This window comes from Hyaena hyaena, unplaced genomic scaffold (assembly GCF_003009895.1).
Source record: "Hyaena hyaena isolate Hyena2069 unplaced genomic scaffold, ASM300989v1 scaffold_182, whole genome shotgun sequence".
NCBI classification, from domain to species: domain Eukaryota; kingdom Metazoa; phylum Chordata; class Mammalia; order Carnivora; family Hyaenidae; genus Hyaena; species Hyaena hyaena.
The window spans coordinates 1,895,900-1,909,563 of record NW_024080814.1 but is presented as its reverse complement, the minus strand read 5'-3'; the positions used below and the strand labels follow the sequence as shown (position 1 = coordinate 1,909,563).

Here is a 13,664-nt window from a genome sequence, read left to right as displayed (position 1 = left end):
GGACATTTGGAATGTTAAAGTTACAGACTGTGCAATGCTACTGATAGCCTTTTGAGTAAGAAAATGGTGAATTCAAACTGGAAAAATTAATCTGGCAGCATCGAGCAGGACATTTTTGGGTGTGAGCCAAGGTGAGTCTGAAAAATCAAGGTGCGGCTGTGGGATGTGTGGGAGGAAGGGAATGAGACTGGGAGAGTAGATTCATTAGCACAGGGCAACAAGTGCACCTAGAACAGCACAAAGGAGATGCTAAAAATGATGGAGAAGCTCCCAGCCCAGATAACCGACAGCACTGTGGGATATCATCAGCTGCAACGTGGAGGTCAGGATACATTGCTAGGTCAGAGGAAGCCGATGGGAAGTCAGGATGTGCTGGTTTTTAGACACGGTAAATTTGGCTGCCAGGAAGTCATGCCTGCATAGGTGTCAGTCAATAATCGAAAACAAAGGATAAAAGCCTGGAGAGAGGTTAGAGCTGTGGTTGCACATTTGACAATAATCTGCATAAAGGTGGTATTAAAGAAGAGGGCAGACAGAAGAGACAAGAAGTCAATGATAAAGTGCAAATTGCTTATCCAGTGGTTGGGAAAAGACATTGGCCTTGTGATGGAACCAGAGGATGAACAATCCAAGGCAGAAGAAAAGGCCAGCAGGAAATTAATGGGGAGAGCTGAGAACCATTCAATTTGGCAATGAGGGTTACTCATTGTGATGTTTTAAGGAATATATAGGTTATAGGTTTCTTTAATAACTGCGAAAAGCCAAAGAGAATTTTGGCAGCAAAGAGAAAGTTGAGAGGAGCAGAAATAGTGGTTAAGTGATGGGCTTGTTTTGCTGTTTATATTTCTTGTGGTTAGAAAACAGGAGACAGGATCACGTCCTCAAATGAAGCTCACATCTTCCTGACACATCCTTCCAAAGAACCCTTTCTTCCAAGGTTGAGTATGGAGATAATAATTATGATCATGAAGAAAAAGGCTTAAATGAAGCATCATGGAAGCAAGATCATGTGACACACAGAAAGATTTTCAAGGGCAGTGTCTTCTTTTCCTCCATGGGACTCATGCTTCCATATAACACTTCTCTTCCCCAAATCCCCAAATTATTGTACATCGAGTACAATCCCTGGCTCCATGCCAATCTTGCTTCCCTCCATCTAATCTAGATATAGAAAGACAAGGCTCTTCTTTCTGCCTCATTTCCTTCCAGCAAGTCTCCCCCCAGCATTGTGCAACTTATCCTTGTGGAAAGTTCTCCATCTTTATCTTGAGTCACCAAAGGCTCTACTTGCGTTAATATGTCTCTGGCCATTCTGTGCTTTGAAATGGTTGATAATCAGTCACTATCTTCCTGAGCCTGTACCCTCCCCTCATGTCCACAAGCCACACATTTCTGGTTCTCCTCACACCATTCTGACTGGACAGGTGTGTGTGTGTGTGTGTGTGTGTGTGTGTGTGTGTGTGTGTGTGACCGTCTTTCTCTCCTAACTCTTCAGTGCTAATATATCCCACGCTGACCCATCTTCTCCTCCCTCCTCCGAAGTCTTTCTCCACACTCCTGCTCCACACACGGGCTGAAGATTGCCCAACTACTGTCTTCAGTGGAGGCTCATTCCCTGAGGCTCAGGCCCATGCTGACCTCTGTGCTGGGTGTGTCTCAGTGGGGTGTTCAGTGCATGCTGCAAGTTCAGTATTTCTGAAGCCAAACTCAGCATATTCCTCTCTAAATGTTTCTTCTCCTTTTCTTCTTAAATTCAACTGTTGGTATGACCTGCCACCCAGGCACCCAACTATCTTTCATATCCATTCCTAACCACTGAGATTTAAAAATTCTGTCTCTAAATATTTCATGACCCGGTCCTCTACCTTTACGACTGCCAACCTAACTCTCCTGCATCAAGGTTTCATCACTTTTCACTTGGACTGTGTCCTGGCAAACCACCTCTCACAGCTGCTCTATTGCTCTAAAACAAAAATTAGACCCTGTACTCCTCTACTTAAATTCTTTAATGGTTAAGCATCCTCTATAAGTCTACAGGATAAAATCTAAGTGTTTTTTTTTTTTTTTTTTAACATAAAAGGCCACACATGATCTGGTGAATCTCCTCCTTGGGCATGCTCTGCTCTGAGATTCATGCTCCAGCAACACTGAGCTCCTGAGAGTCACTGAAGACTCTCATTGTGTTGTTCTTCCCTCCATGCCTGTTCTTATGCTGGTCTCTCTGCTTCTACCCATTTCAATATGGCTAATTACCTTCCACTTTTTACTAACAGTTCAGTGACCATTTCTTCTTGAAGCCTTTCCTCACTCTTTCTTTGCCCCTTACCACAGCCAGAAGGGGTATAAGAGCCTGTGAACTTCTCTGTTATGTCTCTGAACACATTAAATAGCAATGATACCTATTGTGTTTGTGTTCCACAATAGGTTGTGAGCACCCTGCAGAGGGCCATATCCAACTCATGTTTGTTTCCTTGGAAGACAGTTCACTGTTACAGTTCATTATTTAGTACACCTCCAAGTGTTGGAGGAATGCTGGAAAGCTTTGGAAGACCCACGGAGGAGAATGAGATGTGGACAAAAAGTGAGCCAAGGAGGAAATGGGATTTACTGAGGGCCCAGTTTGTTATAGAGAATAATGTTGTAGTGAAGCTGTTACGCTTGTTTTGTGACTTTAAGCAACAATTCTTCAGCTCAGCATGCTAAAATAGATGGTGAAGGTAACCTGGACTTGGTGATATTCAAGGAAGGGGAAGGATTCTAGGGTGCTAGGCCAGTTACAGAGACAACCAAAGCCAGAAAGGGCTTTGGTATATTGAGAATAGGGTAGAGACGAAAAGAATCATGAGGCAAGGAGAAAGTTGGGTGAGTCTGAGAGAGCTTAACAGTAGGGGAAGGAGAGGAGAGTACGAGGTGTGAGGTACTGTGTGTGTGTGTGTGTGTGTGTGTGTGTGTGTGAGAGAGAGAGAGAGAGAGAGAGAGAAAACTGAGAGACTATAGTCAGTGAACAGAATTTCAAGCTGCTAGAAAAATCATCTGTAGATTCATAATCTAATAAAATAAAATAAAAATCATTCTGTCATTTAATCAATGTTATTGTGATTAAAAATCTGTTTGCCAGTTGGTGTAACCTTTAGAAATTTTGCAACACATTCTACAGTCAGAGATTCATGCAAATTGCAGAAATAATGACAACATAGCTTTCGGATAGAATTCTTCTATTCTATAATTTCTTCTATTTCTGCTAAATCTCTATAAGCAGAGAACCCTAGTCCAATGCTCGGTTACATAATTTTTGTCCAGCTTTCATTCTGAAATTATTTTTCCCAAAGCATGACAAATAAAAATCATTCCAGCCCCTCCTTCTTCCAGGACAGTTTCTTCATCTATTATTTTAGTATCCTGAGAACACTTACCACAGATGAAACATGTTGTCTTTAGAATTTCTTCCTTTTTCTGTTTTTCACTTCTGAGATCAGCAAAAGTATCAATGATAACACCAAAAATCAAGTTAAGAACGATGATGATAACAATGAAGTAAAAAAGAAGGTCATACACCACTCGGGCAGCAAACAAGGGCTCCTGAAATAAAGTATATCAATATATATACATATTTTCAAGGCAAGTTGCTTTGGCATATTGTCTAACATAGAGAATGTATTTGATAAATGTTTCCTGAATAAATATAAATAGTACTCCAAGTTGGGAGAAAAATGACACACACTTTCTACTTTCATATTCTTTTCCTTAAGTGCTGTGAAATAAATGTCACATCTATGTCCCAGAAGCCCGTGCATTCTCTAGGACTTCTACCCCTCCCAACAATCAGGGACGTACCTTTCATTAAAAACCACTTCCCTATATCATTCGGCTAACTGTATTTTGGCACATTGGGACCCTCTCCCAGAAGCTGTATGAAAGGTACACAAGTAGCAACTCCAAAAGTCAGTGATTAGGGAGCTTAAGAGGACCTAATGTTTTTTTTTTTTTTTTTTTGTCAGTTTTTAGAGTAGATTTTGTTCTTGGCCTCACAGGGTCAAGTACACACAGCTCCAGGTTACTTCTATTTGACGGACAGTCTGAAAACACACATTAGAGACTGATCCAGCTCCTTCATAGAAGAGGCACCATTAGATGAACTGACAATATGGTATGGCTGGCCAATTGGAGAACTGTGATTTTTTTTTTTAAACCTCCAGTCTGACGCTTGAGATTTTTGCAGCTAATGAGAAATTTTTCAGCCTTGCCATTTTAAAATATGAAATCATGTTAGAATTTGTTCAAGGTTTATATTCATCATGGATAAATAATGGCGGCTATTACTATTCGGAGACAAAGAGTACAATCTTCATGCCTGAGAAGACTGATAAGAAGCAGCCTAGTTTCTGTTATTTCCGTAACAATTAACTCCTCGATAAAGTTTGTAGGCATAATCTCGTTGCTGTAATACAATACACAGTTTAAGTTTGGAAACTTCTCATAACATACATAGATTTTTATTTAGTACGTTAGCTATCTCTGTGTAATTCTAGTATATAATTAATTGGTTTTAACGGCCACCGTTATACTTTGAAAGCAAAAGACATGATACAGTATCCTGAAAACAAAAACCATATTGTAAATGCTATTAAGAAAGTCTAAAAAGTGATTATGTTCGGGGCGCCTGGGTGGCTCAGTCGGTTAAGTATGCAGCTCTTGGTTTCAGCGCAGGTCATGATCTCACAGTTCCTGAGTTTGAGCCCTCCATGGGGCTCAGTGCTGACAGCGCAGAGCCTGCTTGGGATTCTTTTTTCCCTCCTGCTCTCTGCCCCTCCTCTGCTCGTGCTTACGTGCTCTCTCTCTCTCTAAACAAATAAACTATGAAAAATGATGATATTCTTCTTGAAAAAAATATTTGGTCTCCAGCTTACATCTTTCGATGGCCTTCTCAGAACGTTTCCCACGCCGCCGCCATTCCTGAGGCCCTGGTTCAGGACAGTGACAATGCACATTAGCAGTGTGTCACACGTCCTTTCAATTCCATCTTCATACTCTTCATCTGCTATGAAAACACACAAATTAAACACTGCATTAAACTCATGTTTTTAAATATGCTATCGTCTACTTCCGAACATCAATTTCATTATAACAGTGCCACAACACAATTTTTCAAAATCACATCACCCACATTAAATGTTGCAGCATGTGACTGACACAGACTGAGAAGGCCACACAGTGGGATTCTGAAATACTTGTTTTCTTCCATCAGTCAAAAATCACAGGATGAAAAGCACAAAATATAAGAAAGCCAGTATTCCTTGTGCATTGCTGTAGTGTGGGAGGCTGTGGTAAGGGCTCAGGAAAACAGCTCACCCAGGAGGCAAAGATATTGCAGGTGGGGGCGCACGTGTAAGGCGGCTAGATGGGCGTGGCTTCAAATTCTACTTTGTTCCAATACTGAGACTTTGGCCATCCCTTGACCTCAATATCCTCATCTGTAAAATGGGGAGGTCTGATTAAGGGTGAAACCCTTCAGAACCTTATATTAAGAATATGTAAAACACTGAAGAGAGATTAGCATACACCTAGTAGGTGCTTAAAAATTAGGGCAGATATTATTTCTGCCCTATTTTATTTTATGTATATAGATACTTTTTTTATTTTAGAGAGAGATAGTGTGTACACACACACACACACACACACACACACACACGATTGGTGGGGATCGGCAGGCAGAGAAGGAGAGAGAGAATCTTAAGCAGGCTCAAAGGTCAGTGTGAAGCTTGACATAGGGCTCGATCTCACAACCTGAGCCCCAATCAAGAGTTGGACCCTTAACTGACTGAGCTACCCAGGTGCCCCTAAGCTCTTTTAATGTTGAGCACTGAGCTATGGGAGAAGCATATGTATGTATGTGAACAATTTATTTCATGTGAATGTATTTATGTGAAAATATTTAGGAAGAAATGGGGAGACAGAAAAGATACAGAAAAATTCCTGGTCCTATTTTGCTTAAAGGTAAGGTTACCAGACTTGGTACTAATTTCCCAGGCATTTAAAATAGTGAAAAGTTCATACTGAATTAGATATTAGAATCAGGATTTTCTAAAACTGGTAAGTGGGCAGAAACGTATTTTTCTTGTTACAAGGTTAAAGAACCATAGTGGCATTGGATTTTGGAATTGTAGAGTCACGGTGTGTATGTCAAGGCAGGAGTATGGAAACAACCAGAGGGGGAAAAAGAAAGAAAGAAAGTCTAATTTTGTCTACATGATCCATTACCAAGAGCCTGTTTGGTACTTTGTTACGAAAAGGTTGATCTTCCTCTTGTGAACTGACTTTAACTTCACATGGATAGGGGATCCCAATAATTTCACCTTATTAAGAGTGGTTTCTTTTTAAAACATAAACATATACCTGGAGAGGAGGACTGGAGTCAGAGACAAGCAAGCACCGAGCGCAACTTCAGAGCTAGCAGCAGAGTCTGCGCCAGACCACTTTCCTTTGAGGTGAGCCTCAAGGCACATTCTGATGTAGAAAGCAGAAGAAATAAAACTGCTTTTGGAGGAAGGAGAAGTAGGGAAGAGGTGAGGCTTGTGGGGGCAGCAGAGCAGAGAAAGAGACAAGGGAGACGGAGAAAGCTCCGTGTGCAGCACGCTAGCTAGGTCTCCGGACACTCGAAGGTGGGTTCTAGCCTGATGACTAGGAAGACCACGAAGAAAACCAGTTAGAAATGCGGGAGAAAGGGGGAGCCTGGGTGGTTCCTTCCGCTAAGTGTCCAATTCTTTTAATGTTCTTTTTTTGTTTGTTTGTTTGTTTTTAATTTCTGAGAGAGAGAGAGAGAGAGAGACAGCGTGAGCAGGGGAGGGTCAGAGAGAGAGGGAGACAGAATCTGAAACAGGCTCCAGGCTCTGAGCTGGCAGTCAGCACAGAGCCCGAGGCGGGGCTCGAACACACGTGAGATCATGACCTGAGCTGAAGTCAGATGCTTAATCGACTGAGCCACCCAGGCGCCCCCAAGCGTCCGATTCTTGGTTCCAGCTCGGATCATGATCTGGTTTGTGAGAGTGAATGTCAGGCTCTGTGCTCACAGCATGGAACCTGCTTGGGATTCTCTCTCTTCCTCTCTCTCTGCCACTCCCTTGTTCTCTCTCTCTCTCAAAATAAATAAATAAACATGAAAAAAACATTTAAAAATGTGTAAGGGAATTAAAGTAATTTCAAAAGAGAAATATGATTTTCTAGTAACTAGGCCATACGGAAAACGTCTTTATGCTACTTTGCTATAGTTAGACTTTCAACCAAAGCAATCTTCTTTTTAGTGGCGGGATCCACATTCGTCTATTCAATCAGGAACACCTGGTCATGTCACATAAATGTTTACTAATGACTCAATTACGTGCCTGATTGATCAGTCCATAGATGATGCCACATGAAAGTCCTCTCATCTCTCCCCAGTAATTTAAGAATGAGATTGTTCATTCTCTCACAGGTGAGCCAGTGAAATCCACACACAATTCACATGATTAGCCATTGTAAAATAAAATGCATTGGCTGCAAATATATATAATGAGAGTATTGACTTTCTGTGTGACATGTAAACAGGGAGAACACCCAGGTCAGGTCAATGACAACAATTGATATTCATTCCATAATAACTGGTGCGGAGCCACGCTAGTTTTATATAGCAGCCTCCACGAGCTTGGTCAATAAGGCTCTATCTTTGTGAGATAGATTTATTCGCAATATGTTAAGCCAAGTTCCCAGGCCTTCAGGCTGAAAGCCAGGCCCTGAGTCATAGTAAATTCATCTATGTAAATGCCACCTTGTGGAGACCTACCTACATAACCACCTCGCCTTCCCTATGCCAAACCTGCCTCATTTCACTGCCTCAACAGACCCTGAGCTAGGTGCTGGGTATACACGTGGGGAGGGGAGAGTATGGGGGCCTCTAGGAGATTTATGGTTTCCTAGGGAAGGTGGGTCGGCAGGTGAACAAAGACAATGCACTGCGCAGGCAGGGTGGTGTGCATCTCACAGGAATGGGGGTGCTGGGGACAGCATCTCTCAGTATTCATCTTGAGTTGAATACTGAAAGAGACACATGCCTGGCCAGTAATATCAGCAAAGACATTCCAGGCAGATAAAGTGGGATGAGCAAAGGTAAACAGGCATGGACATATGTGGGGTGCTTGAGGAACTGCGGGTGCATTAGAATGACCGGGACTTTGGTGCCCATAGCCAACTGTGAGAAGAGAAACAGGAAGGGAACTGTTTATTATGGAGAGACTCCTACACCCAGATAAAGGGCTTCAAGTTTATCTGAAAGCCAAGAGGAGCTGCTGGAGAACGTTAAATAGGGGCAAGGTGGTTTATCAACTAGCTGATGAAATAGTAGGAGATAAAACATTTACTTAATTTACAAGGCAAATTAACATGCATTTAAAGCCACAGAAGTGGTACAAAGAAATCAGAATAGGGAGAACACTTAATACTAGGGATAATGAGAGGGAAGAAGCCTCTGAATTTCCCTTGAATATTCAATGAATTAAAACAGTAGCAGAGAGGCATTCACATGGCATGGCCACAGAGCCCGAGAAGTAGAAAAATATTCACCTATGTGATGAAAATCAAATAAACCAGCATGTAGAGGAGTGGAAGATAAAGCTTGGGAGAGAAACTGGGGGCTCTCTGTTCTCTCTAAATAAATAAATGAATAAACAAAGAAACAAACAAACTTTAGGGAAAAAAGAAGTGATAGCACAAGCTTGTGTACAGGCAAAAGGAAAGAATTCATGAAAATAGATGTGTAATGCAGACACACTTAAAAAAGCTAAACACACACTTGTAAGGAACTTAGAACATCGCTTGGCACGTGAGGATAACAAATCTAGGTATTATAATTATCATTATTGGTGATGGATGGCTATAAAATCTTATGCAAAGGTATAGTTTTAATATAACAAACTTGATACTTGGACAGTATGACATTAAATTATGCTCCTTTTCAGTTGAGTATTAGTAAAATAGTTTTTCTTAATTCATAAACGATATTAAAGTGTTTTTTATGAAGAAAGGAATAAAAACATTTTCGACTGGCTCTGATCTGAGGTGTTAGCCTATAAGTTTTTTTCAAATATTGGTCATGCTTGAATAAGAGTTGTTAATAAGGCTATTTTTTTCTGCCTTAATAATTAAATTATCCATTTTAAAATAATTTTTTAGAAACAAGATTATCACTGGGATATATATCTGAAAGCCTGAGTGCATTTGGACCCTTCTTGTTTGTTAGTTTTAAACTTTAATTACAATCGCTTCATTATGGAAATTCTTTTTTAAAATGTTTAACTAGAAAAAGAGATTAAAATGCAAGGCCCCCAGTGGGAAGCCAAAATGTAGAGTGGTGCTAAAGCTGATTGGTTTCCGCTATTCCTCAGTCTTTTTCATTAAAGTAAAATACCAAAACATGTCACGTTAGAATTACTCATTAGTGTGAGAAATCTGTGAGCTTCCTCCCTTTTCTGTACATTTGAATGACCCTTCCTCAGAAAATAATTGTAACTATATTTTGTAAGTTGCCTAAAAAAGCCCTCCCTTTTCTAGAAAATCAGTTATTAAATTTTTCTGGTGTTTCTTTGGTAAGTGATTATATTTGTCTAAGAAGTCAGGTAGGTCTACAGCAAATGAAATAAAAGTTCTTTTTATTTTATTTTTTTCCAGCCACAGTTGGTTGCCAGTTACCATGCGAATGTGCGGCTCCTGGGACAATGAGCCTACCTGCATCTGCTGCAGCATCCTCGGGGATGGGCCGCCGGGCTTCCCAATCACCACGAGGTTTGCTATTCTGGCGCTGGGTATGTGTCAGGGCCTTTGTAACGTGGGCCTGCTGTCCACAAGGTAACAAACCAAGGCTGTCACAAATGCATGCTAGGGTTTGCAAGTTAAAATTTAATTTTGATCTTAGACATAGAAAGTTATTTTTAAATCTCAGTGACAGACACATGGTACACAGCAAACACCAGCTTCTGGTTTTTATTCTGCTTTTGCAGTTAAATTCATGTGGCCATGATTTAAAGGTGGCTAGGGCTAGAGGAGTAAATCTGTGGACTTTTCAGTCCCATGAACTTTATCACTTAACCAGGCCACAAGCAAAATGGATACAAGGAAAGAGTAGACATGTTAATACAGGCATTCTTGCAGTTTTAAACACTGATTTAGGAATGATCGCCATTCAGCTCTGGCTCCCAACAGGGTCCCTGTCACCCTATGGGGCTGACATTCCTCCACTATCCTCATCTCCATTCTCTGGGTGCTTCCCTGCAAAATCATACCTGCTTCTCCCTGTTCTCAGCACAGGTGGAGCCTAAGAAAATGAAGACTTTGCTTCTGGTGTCATAAGCCTGGAAGAATTGTCCCCGTCTGCCTATCCAGAAAAGGGAAGTTCTCTTCTTTGGGTAATAGGTGAGTCACAGGTTGTAGAGGTTTTTATGAGTAGCCTTTTATGAGCTTGTGTTCAGAGTTGTAAACCAGTATCCAAATGGACTTTGGGATGGAATGGAGTTTCTCATCCTCAACACCATTGATATTTTAGGCTGGATCGCTCTTTGCTGAGCGGCCTGTCCTGAGCATTACAGGATGTTTAGCAGAATCCCCGGCCTCTAATCATCAGATGCCCCTAGCATCCCTCCCAGTTAATCCTTTAACTAGAAGACAATAAAACTTAGAAGACTGGAGGACGGGCCTTGGAATTGGAGGTCTAGATTAGTCTACCAGCTATTGTGACCTTGCTCAACGTTTGTGCTTTCAGTGTTTTTACCCATAAAGTGAGGATAATTAATAGCATCTCTCTACATCCTTGACGCGCCTCAGAGCCCTCACCCATGCTGTTCCCTGTGCCTGGAATGTACTTGCACTCCCCTTGGTGTGACTGGCTCCTTCTCATGCTCCAAGTCTCAATTTAAATAATCCCTCCTCAGAAAGGCCTTTCTGTTTGCTCTACCTATAGCCAATGTGTGTGTATTCAGTACCATGTCCTGAACACCTAGCATGCTGGCTGGCCGTAGTACAGGCTCAACAAATATTGCTGTATGAAGGAATGAATGAAGATTTTATAATTATTAATGCCATCAGCATTTGTACTGAATTGGCTTCATGAATTTCTTGTTGTACAAAAATACTCACTTCATTTTTTTAAAATGTTAGATCAAAACGTCACAATTAGTAACAGCACATAAGACAATTACAATTGAATGTCTGGGTGATTACCGATAATAATTATATAAAGCCGACCATCTGTAAGGGTGTACGGAGCTGGGCAGACACGTCCTGGGATAGGCTCTCAGCACGCATGACTGGGAAGGTCTCAGCCCAGCACCAGAGCCTCCGGCAGCCACTTCCCTGAGTCTTAGGAGCTTCCTGCGCCCATTCTGGGGACGAGCACCACTAGTTTAGCTGCTGTGCTGGGCCCCTGGGTCCACCATCTTTATAGTCTCTGGCAGGAAGAACACTGGCTTTGTGGTTGGCTCACTGGCAAAGTAATATTCTTTTCTTAAAATCAAACTATCATTTAAGTGCATTTGCTTTAACATAAAGGTAATAATTTTAAGGTAATATTCAGAGATAGAAGAGCAAGGCAGGAATCGGGTTACTATATACTTGGGACCATGTTGTTAGAATATTTGTGCTAAAAAGAAACTAAATTTTTTAACCTATTAATTTTCACGTTGTTAAGAAGAAAGAATGTTGAACTGAAAAGAAGATAACAAGTTCTGGTGACAATGAAGTGAAGTTCAAGATGGCCTAAAGATCCTAAGAGCAATTTAATTTTACATAGCTATTTAAACTATACCCGAGGTTTTGAAATAGCTGCTATATTTCTTTTAAAATCATGCATAATAAAAGGAGAGGAGCATTTATAGACCTGAATTTGAGATTGTGACAGATTCTGTGAACTGCTGACAACTGAGCTTGATGCCGATCCTCATGATAACATAGCAAAATGGATCATTAAAAGGATGGTTTGGGAAGAAGGTGGCATCAAGAGAAACCAGTATGGGTTCACATGAGCCTCAAACTGGGGATGTGACAGACGTTATGTGTTTGGGCTTTGGCAAGGAGATACTTAGGAGTCTCATGATTTTTTTAAAGATGGAGAAACATGGGCTAACTGATAGTTTATTTAAGACAGAGTTCTATTGGCTGAAGAATTGTACAGAACATGACTATGTGAGTCTGAAAGCATGTTTCTAGTAGCATGCTAAAGATTTTGACCTTGGCACTGTCCTATGCAACATTTCTAGTGCCTTTAATAAAAATCTTCCTTAGCAGAGGTGGGCAATTTTTTTTTCTAAAGAGCCAGATGGGAAATTTTTTGGGCTTTGTGGGTGACACAAAGTCTCCAATGCATCTTTTTCTTTAAAGAAAATACTTTTTAAAAATGTTAAAACTAGTCTTTGCAGTCTTAGCCCGAGGGCTGTACAAAAACAGGTGGCAAGTCAAATTTCCCCACGGGCCATAGTTTGCCAATCCCTGTTCTACAGCTTATCAACTTGAGGATGACATAAGAGAGAATAAACATATTGCTTAACAGAATCAGGATCCATAAAGATACCACGAGGCCTGTGGCATGTTAGAACTGGAAGGTGCTGGAAACCTAGAGGTCACCCCGTCAAACAACTCCTCGTCTATTTCCAGAACAAACTGAGATGGCCCTGGATTATGGGTGGCAGAAATAAGTAAAAATAAATGCATCGTTTTATACTTGAAATTCCAAACTCCCAGTTACACAAGTACAGGATAGACATTTATGGCTTAATAGCCGAACCAGTGAAGAATGGCATTTTAGCCAAGAGTCAGCCAAATCTGGGTCAAGGATAGGGTGTGATTCCCAATTTGACTGTCCAGAGTAAGATAACACCACTCAGCTTCTTGCCCTGGAGGGTTACATCAAGAGTCACTGCTATAATATGTGAGGAAGGCTGAGGAAATTGGAAATGTTTAAACTGGAGGTTGCATGTAACAGGATTTTAGAAATTGCAGAGCACAGTAAAGCTACAAAAGCAAGGAATGAGCTGGTTTGTTGTTTGGAAGCCTTGTGCCGGTAACCAGGGCTCAGGGGAGGAAAGAAGCCTGGGAGGCAGGTGTTCACAGTTCCTTTGGCTACTGGGACATTGGGATGGAATGTATATGTGTTTATTTCTCCCTTTAGGTCATAAAGGTTGAAACATTTCATTCGCCAAAGGGACTATCCATATTTCCTCATGCCACAATCCAACATCTCAAGGAAAAAGGCAACTTAGGAAAGACACCGCTATCATTACGATCAGATGAACGATGTGCTCCCAGATGGAAATGGGGAACTCCATCCTTACACTTTCCTTATTAACTCTTCCTTCCCTCATCTTCCCTGAGTCCAATGCTGCCCTTCACAGTGTAACACAGACTGAACCCGCTCCTTTCTTATATATAAAACTCTTGAAATATTTAAAGATATATACTCCCTAACTCACTGCTGATTCTGGAAAGAGATCACTAATTCCTTTTACAGTTCACTAAATTTCACATATGCCACAGTTTCCAAACCATTGAGAACAATTTAGAGTTTCAAAAATTCTTTTTATGAGCATGGTTCCATTTGCTCCTTTGGAAGCAGGGAAAGTATCATATTCTCTCTGTCTCTCTGTCTGCTC

The 13,664-nt window shown here is 41.0% G+C and overlaps 1 protein-coding gene across 4 annotated transcripts in view; it reads right to left on the bottom strand.

Annotated features, from left to right (window-relative positions):
• The window catches only part of ITPR2 (inositol 1,4,5-trisphosphate receptor type 2), a 501,862-nt gene that overhangs the window by 60,991 nt on the left and 427,207 nt on the right, over positions 1-13,664 (bottom strand). For 3 of the 4 annotated variants that reach the window (XM_039240789.1, XM_039240791.1, XM_039240792.1), the window contains exons 53-54: positions 4,908-5,038; positions 3,414-3,579 (exon numbers count right to left, since the gene is read on the bottom strand). In XM_039240789.1, the coding sequence (XP_039096720.1) occupies positions 3,414-3,579; positions 4,908-5,038 (297 nt within the window). The remainder of the gene's footprint in view (positions 1-3,413; positions 3,580-4,907; positions 5,039-13,664) is intronic. The other variant, XM_039240790.1, reaches the window with a different exon arrangement.